The 19676-nt window shown below is 30.4% G+C and overlaps 1 protein-coding gene and 1 pseudogene across 2 annotated transcripts; both read right to left on the bottom strand.

Moving 5' to 3' along the window:
• Positions 1–523: 523 nt before the first annotated feature.
• Positions 524–5605, bottom strand: LOC130967531 (aldehyde dehydrogenase family 2 member C4-like; annotated as a pseudogene).
• A 43-nt stretch (positions 5606–5648) lies between these two features.
• LOC130967530 (aldehyde dehydrogenase family 2 member C4-like) lies at positions 5649–17992 on the bottom strand. Of its 2 annotated transcripts, none has more exons than XM_057892426.1 (9): positions 17736–17992; positions 17119–17261; positions 7694–8077; positions 7149–7238; positions 6885–7058; positions 6480–6617; positions 6215–6352; positions 6077–6138; positions 5649–5999 (listed from the first exon to the last, which is right to left on the bottom strand). In XM_057892426.1, exons 1-9 carry the CDS (start codon positions 17830–17832, stop codon positions 5726–5728), a joined length of 1500 nt encoding a protein of 499 aa, XP_057748409.1. In that variant the 5' UTR covers positions 17833–17992; the 3' UTR covers positions 5649–5725. The 2 variants fall into 2 exon arrangements, with proteins under 2 accessions (XP_057748409.1, XP_057748410.1); XM_057892427.1 differs by having other exon boundaries at positions 17119–17272; positions 17736–17989.
• Between the last annotated feature and the right edge of the window lie 1684 nt (positions 17993–19676).

Here is a 19676-nt window from a genome sequence, read left to right as displayed (position 1 = left end):
TTCTACCGATAATAAGTAGAAGAAAAAACAAAAAATTGGCACATATTTTACCATCAGATTTATTATCAAATTTATCCAACGGTAATCTTAGTTAGCGAAACGTTGTATTTTAGAGCATCCGTGAAGCTTTTTACCGTCGAATTTATCCACCGGTAAATTCAATGATAAACGTGCCCTAAATTCAAACTGTGAATCCTCTTCCTCCCATTTCGAACTACACTCTCTCTCACACCCTCTCGTCTTCCACTCTTTTTCTAACCCTCTCATCTGATCTCTCCTTCAATGTCCTCTCGGACAGTTCCTTCAACTATTTCTATTTTTTGGAATTTTAAAATTAGATACAAAAAAGAGTAAATTGTGTTGGTTTATGCTAAAATTGGTCCCTAGAGTTTCTCTTAATTAATTAATAAAAACAAGCATGATCAATTAAGTTATCGAATTAGTTAATTAGTTAGTGAGATAGTAGCTAGATGTATCAGAGTTAGTTAGTGACATTCATAACATGTATATATAGCACAATCAGTGAAATCAATAACAGAATCATCTCATTTCTCCGTTACTTTGAGTTCATCTAACAAATATATAGGGGGAATGATAATAAATAGAAGAGTACCCTAAATATAGAATACATATATAAGAATCAAGAGTGTGCTTGCATAGACATGGGAAATTGACCGCATGCAACCTCCCATTTTTATTAACTAGATGATGGAGAGATATTTAAAGTGTAAATGGGAGGGAGTGGGATACATTACGTTACATATAATATTCAATGCCAGGGAGAATTGTAAATGGGAGTTACAACAGATTTAAGTTGCAAGTACTTGTGAAGTGCATTCAAACCGAGATCTTTTCCACCAAATCCACTCATCTTGTACCCTCCAAAAGGAATGTCACTCTCAAGAATGGAATAGCAATTGATCCAAACAATGCCTGCGCGAATGGACCTTGACATTGTGTTTGCTGTGTCTATGTTCTTTGTCACTATCCCCGCTGCTAACCCGTATCTTGTATTGTTTCCCCTCTTAATGGCTTCCTCAATTGTCCTGTTGAATGCACATTCTCATATATAATTAACTCATCAATCATAATTACCTAAATAATATATTGAAGAGATTGATTTAGCTTACTTAAACTTCATTAACGTCATCACGGGGCCAAATATTTCATCCTGAGTTATACGCATGTCCTCCTAATGAATAAAAACGAACAAAATATTGCATGGTGATGATTTATTATCTAATTATCCAATTTGATACATTGTGGAGTTGGAAAGTTGGAATTTACCTTTACATGAGAGAAAATTGTAGGTTCAATGAAGTAGCCCTTGGTGCCGATGGATTTACCCCCGGTCAAAAGAGTAGCTCCTTCTTTCTTTCCATGCTCAATGTAGGAAAGAATTTTATCAAATTGGTTCTTGTCAGCCTGCAATTCATTTTTTTTATGTTATATATTAGACCATCCAGCCAACAAATTAAACTAAATTAATAATTACATATATATATATACCTGAGGTCCTTGGTTGGTTTTAGGATCAAAAGGATCTCCAACAACCCAAGCTTTTGCCTTCTCCACCAACTTCTTCTCAAGCTCATCATAGATCCCTTCCTGAACGTACACACGAGAACCAGCAGCACATATTTCTCCCTGAAATTACAAAAATGTTAGCTTGTTTATTGGATGTAATGAAAGCAAGCACAGCACAATTCCACATGCCTTGTTGAAGAACATGCCGAAGAATGCAAGGTCAGCGGCTTTGTCAAGATCAGCATCATCAAAAATAATGAGGGGAGACTTGCCACCTAATTCAAGTGAAACCGCCTTCAAATTGCTACTAGCTGCCGCATGCATCACTTCACGCCCTGTTTCAACTGAACCGGTAAAGCTAACCTTATCAATCTCCATGTGTGAGCTTATTGCAGCACCAGCAGTCGGACCGAATCCCGGTACTATATTAACCACTCCATCCGGAACTCCCGCCTTCAATTTATTCAAACCAGGAATAATATAATTATTTATGTTATTCTTACAAAAATAAAAAAATAAAGCCTATATATCCAAATAGCTCCTAAGAAATTTAACGTCAAACGTTTGCATTCACAATTTTTTTTATTATATTCAAGTCTCTAAATTTTACAAAAATAAGATATATAAATTATTAACTTAGTCATATTTATCATTTTTATTTGAATAAACAAATTATTAAGTATAATAAAAAGACCTATATATCTTATTTTTATTAAGTCAAAAATTTTAATATAATAAAATTTTCTTGTGATAAAAATGAGTTAGAGCCTAAAAAGTAAAAACTCTTTAGAAACTTATTTGAATATATACTCAAAAATAAGTTAGTTAAAGAAATGAATGAATGGATTAATTAATAGAGACATGCCAGCTTAGCTAGATGAGCAACAAATAAAGCAGAGAGAGGGGTCTGTTCAGCGGGTTTGAGGACCATGGTGCAGCCAGCAGCAATGGAAGGTGCAACCTTGGTGAAGAACATCATAAGAGGAACATTCCAAGGGATGATGTGTCCAACAACACCAATTGGTTCCATTAATGTGTATGCATGGAACTGTCCAGAGCTCTTCAATACCTCCCCATGAATCTTGTCAGCAGCACCAGCATAGTACCGCAGCATATCCGCTGCAGCGGGAATCGCAAACTTGGTGAATTGGTATAGCAACCCAGCTTCAATGGTGTCTAATGCTGCTAACTCTTCTCCATTTTCTTCAATAAGCTCTGCCCATTTCACCATAATTTTTGCTCTTTCCTGCTCATTTCCACACCAGCCAATGCCATTAACACCCAAATTTATGCTTAGTGCTAGGGGAACAATAATTTTTGTGATTTGTAACCATCAAATAACCATCAATGATGATTTTAATGGTGTGAGATTGGTATGAGATTTCATACAATAACTCACTTTTTTTTGTTAATTACATGCTGGCCAAAATTTAATAAAGTTGCTCGCCCTAAACTTTTCCGGCAAGATATTCTCCCTTAGTCAACGAAATGCAACATAACTAACCCTAAAACGATATAGAAAAAACGTTGATCTGACATTACTGTGAATAGATGTTAGATAATTGTGGCCAACTTAATTTTTACACATTTCTACAATAATCAAATCCCTTTTTTAATGAATTTTCAGACAATTAATATAAATTTTTTTTTACTAACATAATATTATATAATTAAATATACATATAAAATTATTTTTGTATATAATATCTAAAAATTAAATTTTTTATTTTAATTAAAAAATATTAGATACTAATATTTTTATTAATATTAAGCAATATTTTAAATTAATATTTTACTTTTAAAATTTAATATAAAAATATATTTATTAGTTAAATATTAATAAAAAATAACAAATTTTGTTAACCACCTGAATTTACAATTACGTGTTGGTTTTCTATACAGTAGTAGTTCTAGAAAAAATAACAGAAGAAAGAGGGATAAAAGTCCGTACAACTCCGGTCATGCGGGGCCATGGACCAGTGTCAAATGCCTCACGCGCCGCTGCAACAGCAGCATCAATGTCTTCTTTAGTTCCCTCACTGATCTTCACTATTACCTCTCCTGTTCTCGGATCTATTGTCTCAAATGTCTTCCCTGTTTGTTTTGTATAGCAAAATACAAAATTATTATTTAATGATAAAGAGTTATTTTCATATAAAATTATTAGTCGAGAAACATTAGATGATTTGATATATTTGACTAAATTGTTATATAACGATTCTTAATTAATAACTTGATTGTGTACTAAAAATATAAACCCTTTTTGTACATATATAATTTTTACAATGATCTAAAAACATGGTCAAAAAAAAGTTAAATTTCTCCTAGAGGTATTCAATAAAAGGATGGAATCCAATGAATTTTTCTTAAGTGGAAACTATATTGGTGGAAGTGGATTGGTTGGATTTAGAGTATAAAGAGCGTCGTCTAGTCGAAAGAAAATCAAACTAGATGTCCCTTCACTAATGTCACATGTCAGAAACTTTAGTTTAACTTGTGGGAATCAACTTCTTCTATTGAACAGTTGAAAAGACTTAAAGTGACGGGAATACCAAAAGATATTTGGGATAAAAAAGAGTAAACCAAATATCAGACTAAAACCATTGGATAATAGATTTCCTCTTCATTATGGTTTTACACTATAAAAAGGATCTCAAATCACCTCTGTAAAGCACTTTTCATCTTGACCTTCTTACATGCTTTTTTTACTTTTGAAGCTGAGAAGCTAAAAAACCCATCTTTTTCTCTCGCTAAAATTTCTCTTATTGTTCTTCATTTCATTCATCCTCTTCACGAGTAAACTGTCATTCGAGTATTTCACCAGAACACTTGACAACCATTAACAAGCCTCTGTCCACTTTAAACAAAGTTCATTCATTCTCTTATGACATTAGTGGAGGTTTAAACACTTGTTCTCCACCTCTATCTCTCATCATTAGTTCTTGTATTGCTTATTCGTCATTAATAAAAGTGTTTTCCTCACAAATATATTTACTCTAAATCTCTCATCTTAACCATTATTTTTTCACTTAATCTACCTTTTACGAAACTCACCCTAATCACAACTCTACATGAAGACATCTACACTTAAATTTTACTTTATTTAGCATAGTATTGGATCTATTTTGTATTACTTATGAGTTATGACAATGAGTCTAGCTAAATTTTGATTATCTTTATATACGTCATTTAAATTCTTTACTATTTACTTAATACACCAGTTGATTATATATTATGTGCTTTATATAAATATATTATATTATATTATAGAGAGGGGAAAAAATGGAAAAAAATAACATTTTAGTGCAATTAAATAAAGTATCATTAATTTGGAAGCCACCACCCTAAAACTGAGGTACATATAATACTTTGTCTTTTTTATTTTTTATTTTTTAAAGGAATGGAGCATAAAGATGTATATACATTGGATGAAATACAGCGAATTGAAAAGACTGAAGGAAAAAGGACAAAGGAACAAACTTGGTATAGTAAGATGAAATGAAGGAACAATAAAAAGAAGAGAAATAGAGATGGAACCTGATATGGAATCAACAAAGTGTCCATTGATGAAGAGCTTAGTAAAATTAATGCTGGGCATCCTGAAAAAGGAATCAGAGACACCATTATCAACCATCTCTATTGTAAGGACTCGCCCCTGTGTGTGCGCGTGCGTGAGTGTTTTCCTTAATTATTGGAAGCAACGAAAGAAATAAAAAGAATACAGGATCGTTTTGAGGGGTTATAGTCTTATAGATAAGAGGTCTTATCAATTATTGCTATGCTTGTGGATGGAAAATTGGAAATTAAAGCTTTATAATCGATTTTCACCTACTACTTTATTTTATTTTATTTTATTTTATTTTTTTATCAAATTTCATGATTTAAACTACTATTCTTTAATTAGTACGTTTTACTGTTAATAATGTATATGATGGGATTTTAGTAATGTGACATGTTTCCCGCGTGAGGGTTCTGCATCGATCATTTTGGATTCATAATCATAGCAGATCACAAAATATCTGATTAAAGGCACTTTATGAAACTATATTTTATACGACGAGAATTGCCGTGCGATACGCAAACTCGGAAAGCAGGAAATAACATATTGAATTATTGATTACCTACTAATGTGATCCTCCTGCCTTATTAAACATAATATAAATGCAGGAGGAGAATTTATATATAGTTTATGTCATATTCAAAGCCAAGGAGAATCGTAAATAGGTGTGACAACAGATTTAACTTGTAGGTATTTGTGAAGTGCATCCAATCCGGAATCTTTTCCAAATCCACTCATCTTATACCCTCCAAAAGGAACATCATCCCCAAACGCAAAGTAGCAATTGATCCAAATAGTCCCTGCACGAATGGACCGTGACATTGTGTTTGCTGTGTCTATGTTCTTTGTCACTATCCCCGCTGCTAACCCATATCTTGTGTTGTTTGCACTCTTAATTGCTTCCTCAATCGTCCTGTTTTTTCAGATCATCAAATATACTTATTGCACTTTTTCCTTAATGATAACGATAGAATTATCTATCTCACTTACTTGAACTTCTTGAGTGCCATGACAGGGCCAAATATTTCATCTTGTGCTATAAGCATATCCTCCTAATTAAACGGTACAGTTGTTAAAATAATTAATTATCTACCTAATTAAAACTCTTGATGACTTAGAATTACTCACCTTCACATCAGAAAAAATTGTTGGTTGAATGTAATAGCCCTTGTTGCCCAGTGTTTTACCCCCAGTCAACAGGGTAGCACCTTGTCTCTTTCCATGTTCAATGTAGGAAAGGACTTTTTCGAATTGGTTCTTGTCAACCTACATTAATTATATCGAAAATAATTAGCCACCAGAGAATTAAGAATCATAATGAGTTAGTGTGTCAATCAGGTGTCATATATATATTGATCGTGAGTCTTAACTAACTAACCAACTAATTAATTACCTGAGGTCCTTGCTGAGATTTAGGGTCAAAAGGATCCCCAACAACCCATGCTTTTGCCTTATCTACTAGCTTCTTTTCAAATTCATTGTAGATACCTTCCTGAACAAACACACGCGAACTTGCAACACAGACTTCTCCCTGATGGTGTGTGACACGCGGTAAGAAACAGATAAAAGAATTATAGGCAGAGATATAATTCTTATGACTATGCTAAGTATACATCAAAATCAACATTAAAATGAGTCATAATATAAAATATACGTTGAAATATAAAATATATATAAAAAAATAAAAATTACACGTATATTTATACACAAATCTATAATAACTAATTTGATCACTGATTTTTAGTATTCGCATAACATTTTTGTAATTTTTAATTGAAAACAAATGTATGTTGTTGACCTTGTTAAATAGGATGCCCAAGAGAGCAAGGTCAGCAGCTTTGTCAATATCAGCATCATCAAAGATAATGAGAGGTGATTTTCCTCCTAATTCAAGTGACACTTGTTTCAAGTTGCTCTTTGCTGCAGCTTGCATTATTTCACGCCCTACTTCTGTTGAACCTGTGAAGCTAACCTGAAAATATATATATTTATTTATTCATTAAATGTTACATACTCAAAACATTGCAAATAATGTGTAACATGTAACTAAACTAATAATTACTTTATCAATGTCCATGTGTGAGCTTATTGCAGCACCAGCAGTTGGGCCGAATCCGGGAACTACATTAAGCACTCCATCCGGAACTCCAGCCTTCAGAATTGGAAATTATGGTAACAATTAGAGAAATGAATATGAAAAAGGATGCTAGCTCTAGCTAGTAGTTTTAATAAAAAAAAAACAGAATAAAATGACAATTAGATCTATGAGAATTTTGACCTCGTATTACATAAGTTTTGAAGGAAAAAAATACTAATTAGATCCTCCAGGATAGTAAACAATGGACACGTTAAGTCCTTCCGTTAATGGATAATTCAAAACGAAATAGAGTTGCCCATATGTTTCGTTATATACATAATATGTCTTGTTGCTGCCACATAAGCATGGGACAATACCATCAACTGCTCTCTGTTCACTATCATAGAGGATCTAATTAGTCTTTTTCTTTTTTTTTTCTTTAGATACTAATTAGTTTAAGGTCGAAATCCTCAAAAATCTAATTGTGCTTGCACTCTAAAAAGAATGTGTAGAATAATAATGGTAGGTACCAGTTTGGCTAGATGAGCATAAAACAGAGCAGAGAGTGGTGTCTGCTCTGCAGGCTTGAGGACCATGGTGCAGCCTGCAGCCAAAGAAGGGCTAACTTTAAGGAAGAACATGGTGGTTGGGAAATTCCATGGAATGATGTGTCCAACAACACCAATTGGTTCCATCAATGTGTATGCATGGAACTGCCCAGACATCTTTAGCACCTCTCCATGGATTTTGTCAGCAGCACCAGCATAGTAGCGTAGAGTGTTTGATGCTGTAGGAATGTCCACAGCCTTGCACATATGATACAATTTTCCAGCATCAATGGTATCTAGTGCCGCGAGTTCTTCCACGTTTTCGTCGATTAGTTCTGCCCATTTCATCATAATCTTTGCTCTCTCCTGATCACCACATACATATATATATGCTTAAAACATTCATGTGGATTCAAAGTAACACATCCAGGGAAATTTATGTTACTGCATCTGCATGCAGTACCCATCATGATTGAGTTTATGTGACAAGTAAAGTTATACTCCCTCGATCTGTCTCATATTAAGTGTCTCTTTTCATTTTAAACATGCAATATGTTGCTTTTTTAAAACACCAAATTATATTTTGTCTGATAAAACAGATGTTTTTATAAAAGATTAAAATAATGAGTATTTTTAAAAAAAAAGGGTCAATCCAAACTCACCTGGAGTAAGATAAAATGATTCAAGGTAAATATGAAAAAATTAATGAGGAAAATTATCATAAGTTATGATTATTATCAGTTATAGTTGCTTAGGAGACGGAGGCTGATTTTTCAAAATCAAATTGCGTTTAATTTCATAAATCAGGAATTAAAAATATTTAAAATAAAAATCAATATAAGAGTTAATTGGCAATCCATATTTAATGGTATATTAGTGTATGACTAATTTGATTTTGTGACGGGCAAGTAAAAGTTTTGATCAAGAGAAATATTAAATAACTAGATAATAAAAAGAGAAAATATCACTCTTTTTCTCTGTAAAATGTTAAAATGACACTCTTCTCCCCTCTATTTATAAAATGTATATTTTCCTCTTCCTCCCTTATAACTTTTAAAAAACTTCATCTTTAATCCATTTTAAATTTTTTGTGTTAACTAATGTTAACTTTATCCATTTTTCAAAAAAAATAAATTATTTTTTACAAAAATATCTTTTAAAAAAATTTTATTTTTTATCACTAAATTTTGCTTAACAAAATACTCTTTAATAAATTATTTTTTTATTAATTAAATTGTAGTTTTACCAAAATATTTATTATAAAAGTTAATAATTAAATTATTTTTTCTAAGATATCTTTTAATAATTTTTTAACTATTAAATTGTAATTTTACCAAAATTTTCGTTAATAATATTTTTATATTTTACTATTAATTTTTCGATATCAATATATATTATTTTAATATTAAATAAAAAAATCTTATAATTGTTAATATGTATAACAATTAATATATATTTAATTATTTATATTAAAAAATAATCTTACTAAGATTTTTTATTTAATGTTAAAATAATATATATTAATATCAAAAAATTAATAGTAAAATATAAAAAAAATTGTTAACGAAAATTTTGGTAAAATTATTGAAGGGTATTTTAGAAAAAAATAACTTAATTATTAAATTTTTTAAAAATTATTTTAATAAAAATATAATTTAATCAATAAAAAAATAATTTATTAAAAAATATTTTGGCAAGCAAAATTTAATAAAAAAATAAAATTTTTTCTAAAGAATATTTTTATAAAAAATAATTTATTTTTTTTTAAATTGGATAAAGTTAACATTAATTAACACAAAAAAAATTAAAATGAATTAAAGAGGAGGTTTTTTAAAAGTTATAAGGGAAGAGAATATACATTTTATAAATAGAGGAGAGAGGAGTGTCATTTTAGACTTTAGTATCTGGTAGGAGAGGGGAGTGATATTTTCTCTAATAAAAAAGATGTTGGCATTTATTTATAATTTTATGTTGTCATTTATATATGAAAAAGTTTAGAGAATCACCATTAATTCAGTCAACTAATTTAAAAATTTGCCAACAAAAGAAAGAAATTAACACAAAAAAATAACTAAAACTAAAAAAAAATAAAACATTTGAAATTAAAAAAAACATGTGAAGGTGAAATAACATAAAATAAATTTTGGATATAGAATTAAAGATTTAGGATTAAAAAATTTAAGATTTAAAATTTAGTGTTCATGATTTTAAGTTCAAAATTTGGGATATAAAATTTAAAATTTAATATTTAGAATTTAATTAAGATTTAGAATCTAGAATGGATGAAGACAGTAACATAATGATGTCCACTAGCAGTGGCTGGCAGTAGCGGAGAGATAATATTGTTGGTGGTGATAGTTAGTTGTTGTGAGTGAAATTGTAATATTAGAAAGAAAAAAAATAAGTGAATTCAAATAAAAATGTTGACCACCATTTTAAAAATTTTTATCCCAAAAAAGGATAACTTGATGACGAAAAAATAAACAAAATATTTTTATTAAAAAAATTAAAAATAAAAGATATAAACTATATTTGTTTTTTAAGAAGAAAAAGAACTTAAAAATTAAGAAATAATTAAATTGATAAATTCTGAGATTCTATCAATTATCTTGTCCTAATTTTTTAAACAGTGGTTATTTTTGTTAAAAAATAAATTTTTTTTTAAAATCTTAAAAATACTTACTAAACCACTCAAAGAAGTATAAATTGATTTTATTTTTTATTAAATAATTATAAAATTCCAAAAGTATAAGAGAAAGCTAAAAATAATCAACAATAGAATAATATCTAATGAACTAATAAGGATAATTATTATCTAATAATACTCACAATATGAACGAAATACGGACTTATATTGTATTACAGAAGCTTAAAAAAAATACAAAAATGATTGCTGAAAATATAAAGACAACAACGAAAGCTTTAGATATTACAGAGTATAAGAGATTGTGTGTGTAAAAGCGGATGCTTCAACACCTTCTCCCCCTCCCTATTTACAGGGGACTATCCCCTTTATTATGATAATTATTTTACAATTTTATTTCTGATTTTTGCAAATCTGCTTATTTTTTCTGTAGATTGATTCAGGAATTCTGTTTTAATTTAATAGCTTCTATTTTTAATTCTGTTATAATTTTGGAAATTTGGTAGTTAGTTGGTCTTATAATTCTGTTAATATTCTACTGGTATTCTGCTGGTAGAGGTTGTTGTCTTCTGCATATGATGTCTCCTTGATTTTGAAATTTCTTTAATACCTCTTCTTTTTATGGTTTAATATATGTCTTATTTTTTGATTCGGTATTTTTTTTTAACGTTCAAATGGGTCTTTAGTATCTAATATGTACAGTCATGAGTTGTACTGAACTTTTTCATCTTTCTTTGATGGGACTGATTTTATTGCTTTTAAAAAATTTTGCATTTCTTCTTCTGAGGTAGTTGCTGCATGGGTAGCCATCGTCTGTTTTTTGCGCGCTAGAAAATGAGCCTCTTTTTCGTATAATATTTTATCAAACCCTGAACTATGGTTCAGGGGATCTGATCTTTTCTGAGACATGGTCATCCAGTTATCAATGACCTTTTTACTGATTAGGTTGAGATCAAATTCATTCCACCATTTTACTTTTACGTTTCAAATTAAATATTGCACACTAAGAGTGTCTTCATATCTTGTTGAGTCATATTCTTATGTCATTATTCTGCATATTCCCATAGTGGATATGAAAAAAAATCATTTTGTAGCCGTCTAAAAATGAGGTCTTATTTTTAAAATATTCGTAGGCCAGACTAGCCTCCTTTAAAAAAATGGTTTCTATCGGTCCGAATTCTTGGATCCATACCTTGAACTATTTAGGAAACTTTAGAAAAATTTTTTTGTGAAACCATATGAACCATGAATGTGGATTTAGATATAGGTGCATGGTAAACCACCAAGCATTTATATAATCATAATAGGAATAATTTTGAGACTCAAATTTTCTGGTAAAATTTTTACAGTGAAAGGGAGATTTTTTCTATTCTGACAGAATTATTACTTTGATGATTTTGATTTTGGAGTATATTACATTTTTTGTGGTTGGTCTTTATTGTGGGTTAGTTCAATTGATCCTGTATCAACTAGAATAAACTCATAGAAAATTCGGATTTCTTAAATACTCACTAATGGATAATGGAAGGTATTTGAGAATATTGTTTTATAAAGGGTTTTTCGGTCAATTTTGAACCATTCTTTTCTAAGGCCATTATTTTCATAGGCATAGATTTTTTATGATAAGGATACTCTTCGGATAGTGGTTTGGTTTTAAAAAGACCAGATGGTTGTAATAATGCATATCTATTAGCTGTAGGTACTTCATATATGCTTTTAGTTGATGCAGATGATTTTTTTGCTTTTAACGGCCTAAGACATCATCAAAGGTTTAATGGATAATTGTTTATTATTAGCTGGTAATGACGTCGTTGGTTGGTCAAGTGGTTGACCATGATTTTCACTACTTATTTGCTGTGTGCTCATTTCTACCTTGCAAAAATTCTCATGTTAGAAAATCAGGCAATGCATTTGATTCACCTTTAATATGTTCAATAGTCAAATCAAAACATGATAATATAGCCTTCTACCTGGCAAATTCATTTGATTCACCTTTAATGGGAGTTCTATACAATTTTTTTCTTCATTCTCAAGGATGATTAGATCTCCACTACTGGCTTCGTTTGTTGACCCATCTATGTACAAGTTCCAAGTGGTACATCTCCCTTGTTGTTTCCTAGTGTACGGCCAAGAAGTCGGCTAAGTACGGCGACTTAATAGTTGTTCGAGCCTCATACTTTAAGTTAAACTCTGATAACTTTACATCCCACTGTAGTATTCGTCTTGCAATATCTATTTTTGTAGAATATGTTTAATGGGTTGATTAGTTTAGACTTTGATGGTATCAGCTTAGAATTAAGGTCGTAACCTCCTAGAGGCCAAAACAAGGGCGTAGGCGAATTTTTCTATCCTTTGATGGTTCAATTCTGCCCCATGCAACACCTTTCTTGTAAAGTATACAAGCTTTTTCTCTTCTCATCTTCTCGGACAAGGGCTGAGACTACAACTTTATCAGTAACAAATAGGTACATCACATGTTTTTATCCTATTTCAGGTTGGGTTAATACAGGGGTCGACTCAGAAAGTTTTTGAATTCCACTGGTAGTCATGCCCTTTTCATGAGGATTGAAAATAGTAGTAATGACTTCAAGGATTAGCCTGCCAAGAATCTACATAGGGTTGCCAGCCTACCATTTAGTTGTTAAACTTCTTTCAAACATATCAAGCTTCGCATCTCAATTATATCCCTATATTTGTCCAAATTAGCTTCCATACTCCTTTGGATAAGCATGAACTCGAGGAACTTCCAGACTTCTACTACAATGGTACATTTGGTGGGATTTACTATCATCCCATGCTACCTTATGGTGTGGAACACTTCTGATAGGTCAGATAGTAGACTAACCTCCTCGTTGGTCTTGACAAGCACGTCATCCATTTATACTTCTATGAGTTTTTCCAAGGGAGGTGAGAACACCTTGTTCATAAGTCCTCAGTATGTAGCTCCATCATTTTTTAATCCAAAGGACATAACCACATAACAATAGTTGGCCTTAAGGGTGATGAAAGACGTCTTCTCTTAGTCGATCTTGTACATCAGGATTTGATTATATCCCGAGTAGGAATCTACGAAGGAGAGAAATTCGTAACATGAGGATGAATCTACCAAGGCATCAATGCTAGGTAAATGGTAGGGGACTTTTGGACAAGCCTTGTTAAGGTTGGTGTAGTCAATGCACATTCTCCACCTTCCATTTTACTTCTTCATAGGTACAACATTGGCTAATCATAAAGGGATATTTTATTTTCTTTATGAATCTGGCTTCCAGAAGTGTTTATACTCGTTTCTCCATGACTTATGATGTTTTAGGGTAGAGCTTTCGCCATCTCTATTGTATAGGTTGTGACTCTAGGTATACAATCAGCTTGTAACACATGAGGTCGAGGTGGATACCAACATGTCAGAGGGTTTCTAGGCGAAGATGTCAAAATTGTCTTGTAGGAGCTTGCTAAGATCTTGTTTCAACTTTTGATCCAGATTTGCTCCGACATTTGTGATTTTTCTGACTTTTTCTCCAATTTGCACCTCTCTAATTTTTCCTTCAAGCTGAGGTCTCAATTTTTCAGGAGCTCAGATAAGCCTGAGTTTTATCGAATTTACCTATTTTCTCTTTGTACCACCACGTAGGTTCAAACTTTTATTGTAGCATCTTCTAGCCAATTTTTTATTTTGCTTTATAGTTTATATTCCCTCGAGATAGAAAATTTCATGCAAATATGGGAGTTGACACTACTACAGCAAGTTGGTTTAAGGTTGACCAACCTATTAGGGCATTGTAGGCTAATGCGATATCTACCACGATGTAGTCGATGCTTAGGGTTCTCATCTTCAATCTCTTGCCAAATGCGGTATAAAGGGATATGAACCTTAAAGGTTGGATAGGGGATTCTCCCAAACTAAAGAGAGTTCATAGGTACGCATTCAAGTCTTTTATTTTCAAGCCTAGCTTGTCAAATGCTGGTTTAAACATAATATCGAATGGACTTCCCTAATCTACTAGGGGTTCTATAAAGATTTGCATTGGTTAAGATCATTGTTATCACAATTGGATCATCATGCCCAGGTACTATACTCTGGGTATCTTCCTTTGTGAAAGTTATTGTGGGTAATTCACGCATTTTTCTAACTTTTTCGACCTGGTAAACTTCCTTCAAATGTCATTTGCAAGAGAACTTTGTTATTCTCCCCTACAAAACCACCAGCAATCGTGTGGATATTTTTTCCGGGTCCTTTGTGGTCACTCTCACCTTCCTTTGTGTTCTTCTTCTCTTTTCCTCTTACTAGTTTCATCTGACTTTTCAGCAAATTATTTATCCAACCACCCTTCTTAAGACAACTCTTCAATCACGTTTTTCAAATTGTAGCAATCATTGGTAGAATGACCGTAAATTTTGTGGTATTCACAATATTCTGACTGATTTTTGCCTTTCTTGCTCTTTATGACCTTAAGAGGTGGTATTTTTTCCATGTGGTATATTTCTCTATGGACGTCAATCAATGATACTCGCAATGAAGTATAGGAATGGTATCTTCGAAATTTGTCTAAGTTGTATTCTTCTTTCTTCTTTGATTTTTTTTCTTTTTCTCGAGGCTGATATTGACTACTTGGTCCTGACCTAGGCTTTCTCAGTTGTGTAGTTTTCTCCATGTTGATATATTTCTCAAATCGTTCTTAAACCTTGTACAATATGGTCGGATGACTTTTTAATATGGATTGCGAGAAAGGACTTTCTCTGAGGTCACTGACGAGCCTCACGATAGCTGCTTTGGTGGGCAAGCTTTGAATTTCTAAACATGCCTTATTAAGCATTTCCATGTAAGCCTTGAGACCTCTTGTTTGATACTCAAGAGGCTTAAGGCGTGCTCGACTTTGTCCTTTTGGATGGAGAGTCGAGTGAGAAAACTCCTCGCCAAGTTGTCGAAACAGGTGACCAACCTAGAGAAAAATTGTCAAACCACTTCATTGCCTCCTTAGTTAAGGTAGTTGGAAATACTTTGCACCAATTTACATTTAAGGTATCGGCCAAATACATTCGACTTTTGAAATTGCTCAAGTAATAACAGGGTCAATCGTACCATAGTAGACATCCATGTTCAGGCACTTGAAATTTACTTGGACGGGCAAGTAAACGTTTTGATCAAGAGAAATATTAAATAACTAGACAATAAAAAAGATGTTGGCATTTATTTATAATTTTATGTTGTCATTTGTATATGAAAAAGTTTAAAGAATCACCATTAATTCAGTCAACTAATTTGATTTATGACGCGCAAGTAAAAGTTTTGATCAAGAGAAATATTAAATAACTAGATAATAAAAACGATGTTGGTATATCTAAAACTAAAAAAAAAAAACAAAACATATGAAATTAAAAGGAAAGCCTGCGAAGATGAAATAACATAAAATAAATTTCGAGTATAGAATTTAAGATTTAGAATTAAAAAATTTAAGATTTAAAATGTAGAATTTATGATTTAAAGCTTAAAATTTGAGATTTAGAATTTAAAATTTAAGATTTAGAATTTAGTGTTCATGATTTTAAATTAAAAATTTAGGATATAAAATTTAAAATTTAAAATTTAATATTTAAAATTTAGAGTGGATGAAAACGGTGGTGACATGATGATGTCCGCTGGCAGAATGGCTGACAGTAGCGGAGAAGTATTGTTGGTGGTGACAATTAGTTGTTGTGAGTGAAATTATAGTGTTAAAAAGAAGAAAAATAAATGAGTTCAAATAAAAATGTTGACCACCATTTTAAAAATTTTTATCCTAAAAAAGAATAACTTGATGACGAAAAAACAAGCAAAATATTTTTATTAAAAAATTAAATATATATTAAAAATAAAAGATATAAATTATATTTAAAAAAAAAAGAATTTAAAAATTAAGAAATAATTAAATTGACAAATATTGAGATTCTATCAATTATCATGTACTTGTTTTTTAAACAATGGTTATTTTTGTTAAAAAATAAAATAATCAATTGGAGTATCAATTAATTATTAGTTGAGCTGCAAACAAATTAAAAAAATTATTTAAAATTAATTAAAAAATATTCAAAATTTAAAAAAATAAAAATATATAAAAAATTTAAAATATAATAAAAAATATATAAAATTATTGTAAAAAAATATTCAAAATCTAACAAAAAAAAATTTTAAACGTAACAAAAAAATCTAAAAATTATTATACAAGAACTTCCAAAAGTAATAAAAAAAAACATGGAGGGAGAGGTTACACGGAAAGAGATGCGCGGAGAGAGAGGCAGCACAGATGGAGAGGTGGCACAGATGGAGAGGTGGCACGGAGGGAGAGATGTGAAGAAAAAAAAAATGAAAAAAAAAAGTTAATTATTTGGCTATATATAGAGTTGATTCTTTAAATTTTTTTTATATTTTTTGTTTTTATTTATAACTTTATATATATATTACTCTATTATAATTCAGTTATTTCATTGAAATTTTTAAACTAATAAATTAGTAATTATTAATTAAAACAGTTCAATGACTAATTTAATTTCCAAAATTTTGTGAGAAATAAAAAGTAAAATAATCATTGTAAAAAAAAGTGTGATACTTAAATTTATTTGTTTATTGATTGAAATTAGCTAATAATTGTTGACTTCTTAGTTGAATTGTTTATTTATTTATACACTTTTTTGGCTGAATTTTTTTCCCCAAACATTTTTCGTTATTCATTAAACTCTCAAATTCTTTCGCTCTATATCCGAAAAATAAAAATTAAAAAGAAAAACTTACAGAGGGAGGCATGCGAGGCCATGGACCAAAGTCAAATGCGTGACGTGCAGCCTTAACAGCAATATCTATGTCTTCTTTGGTTCCTTCGCTAATTCTTGTTATCACCTCTCCCGTTCTTGGATCTATTGTCTCAAATGTCTTCCCTGTTTATTTTCTATTTTTTAACAATACAAATTAAACATAATAACAACAAAAGCCGCAACGTAATAACCAGACCAAAGATTTAAAATTCCTATGTAATTGTTTTTATATAAAATTATTAATAAAAAATTTTAGATAATTTAATATATTTGACTAAATTGTTAACGCGTTAACTATCAAATTCACCAATAATTTTATGCTTTGGAACTTCCTTCCTTTCTTGTCGATACGTATGTCAAGTAATGATGAAAAACAATAATAGTGACAACCTAAAATTTTGACTCGAGCTAAGTTGTTGGTTAAGATATTTGATATAATTACTCCTAGAGGACAGAGATGAGAGACTAGGAAACTAAACTAGAATAATCTGCAATGAAAGGGCAAATAAATAAATGGAAAATATATAGAAAAAGAGATATATAAATTAAATATATATATATATATATATAATACATAATATTGAATTAATGATTAACCTGAAACTGAATCAAGAAACTGCCCATTAATGAATAGCTTGGTGAAGTTGACGGTGACGGAAGAGCAGTCACGGCCATTATTAGCGAGTTCAGTCATCCTTAATTTGTATGTGGGATTAGCAAACAGGTGAGATTGTATGGAGGAATAAGACTTCTTCTATTGTAATTCTATGTCTATATATCTTGTGACTTGTGTCTTGTGAAATTGGAACCAGCTCCAGCTACTATACTCTACTCTATATATTACTATTAAAAGTTTAAAACAAGTTGGACAGCGATATATATAGATTTTTTTGTGTGTGTGTGTGGCTACTGTTAGATAACGGTGAAGCTGTGAAGCACCTTGTTGTCCAAGGAAATTATATGGTACAGATCTAAATCTGTACAGATTTAAAGATTTGACTATGTGGCAAAATCTAAACCATCCATCCTAAAGCTACACTTTTCATTCAAAATCGTAACTCTTCATAAAGAAAAGCGTCACCTAATGAAAAAAAAGTAAATTAGAAGATTTAAGAGAAGAAATAATTAAGTTATCAGAATTAATAGATCAAAAATTAATGATTTTAACTAATGTTAATTGTAATGACACCGAATTCTTAAAATCAATACAAAATGATTTTTCTCAAAATCTTTATTTTACTATAAGTTTTATTGAAGGACTTCAAAAACCTGAAAAAACTTATTTTTCACACGGAATTTCTAAAAAATATTACCATGGAAATGATTCTCCACATCTTTATCATACCTTCAACCCACAATTAAATTCTATAGTAGATATGCTCGAAGAAATATTAGTATGTATAAAATTTCAAAGAAATAAGGAAAAAGAGAATCCCAAAGAAGAAAAACTTCAAAATATAATCAACATAACAGATCTAAAAGTAAAACCACCATTGAAATTATGAATATTGAAGAAAAATTAGAAGAAGTTACAATGCTTTTTAAACAATTAAAAATGGCTCAAGAAAATAATATTATGGAACATGGTTTTCAAATAGAAGAAGAGTTAGTTAATTCTGAAAATATAGAAAATGAAGAACACATTCTAGATTATTCAAGTGACGAAGAACCAGCAATTCCAATACAAGTAAAAAATGAAGCTGGAACATTTAAGGAAAATCAATCTCAATTTAAATGGAAACAGGTTTTGATAATTATGCTTTTAAAAAGGGTTTTATAAATAAAGATTCAAGATATACAAAAATACCATCAAAATACGTTCCTAAAATCCAGAAAATGGAAGGAGAAAGAATGCTCGATTTAGACTGCAAAAAGAACGAAAAAGAAATTTTCGAAAACTGGTTAAATTCCTTCTTATTAGAAGCCTTTACTAATCCAAAACTTAGTGAATTGTCTGGAAGAGACATTTGGAATTACATAGGGTTCCATACTAAAGGAACTATAAGAGATTATATGACATCAATAGAAAACCAAATAATAGAAGAATTTGAAACAAAAACAACAGCTTATGATAAGATATTATATATAATGATGATTCTATATAAAGAATTTTTTGGAAAAAATATTATAGATCATAGACAAGAAGTCTATAATAAAGAATATCAAGAAGCAAAAAACCATTTAGCTAATATTCAGATATATGATTTATGTAATGTGGAATCTTATATATGTGAATATAGAATACATTATTACAAATTAAAAGAAGAAGATAAAAATCATTATCTTAGTATGTACATAACAAAACTTCCATATCCTGCTAATGAATTTATAATGGGAAGATTTATAAGAGAAATAAATAGAGGAACAATTGAAAATAATTTTGGCGGAGCAACCTCTGCAATAAGAGAGGAAATAAAAGAACGTTGTATGCAAGAAGCAACTCAAAAAAGATTTGCAAATATAATCAGAATTTGCTGTCAGGATAATGAAGAGATACCTCAAAAATATGGTCTTAATAAAAATTTTCAAAGAAAAAGA

The sequence above is a fragment of the Arachis stenosperma genome, chromosome 3, assembly GCF_014773155.1.
Source record: "Arachis stenosperma cultivar V10309 chromosome 3, arast.V10309.gnm1.PFL2, whole genome shotgun sequence".
NCBI classification, from domain to species: Eukaryota; Viridiplantae; Streptophyta; class Magnoliopsida; order Fabales; family Fabaceae; genus Arachis; species Arachis stenosperma.
Note: the sequence above shows the minus strand (reverse complement) of the source record. Positions and strands in the feature narration are given on the sequence as shown.

Bases quoted from the DNA above. Each gene is read 5' to 3' on its own strand.
- LOC130967530 (XM_057892426.1), bottom strand. From the start codon at position 17,832: ATGACTGAACTCGCTAATAATGGCCGTGACTGCTCTTCCGTCACCGTC. The intron at 7,239-7,693 runs GTACCTACCATT...CCAATTCTGAAG, and splicing joins ATGCTCATCTAGCCAAACTG to GCTGGAGTTCCGGATGGAGT. The intron at 7,059-7,148 runs GTAATTATTAGT...ATATATTTTCAG, and splicing joins CACACATGGACATTGATAAA to GTTAGCTTCACAGGTTCAAC.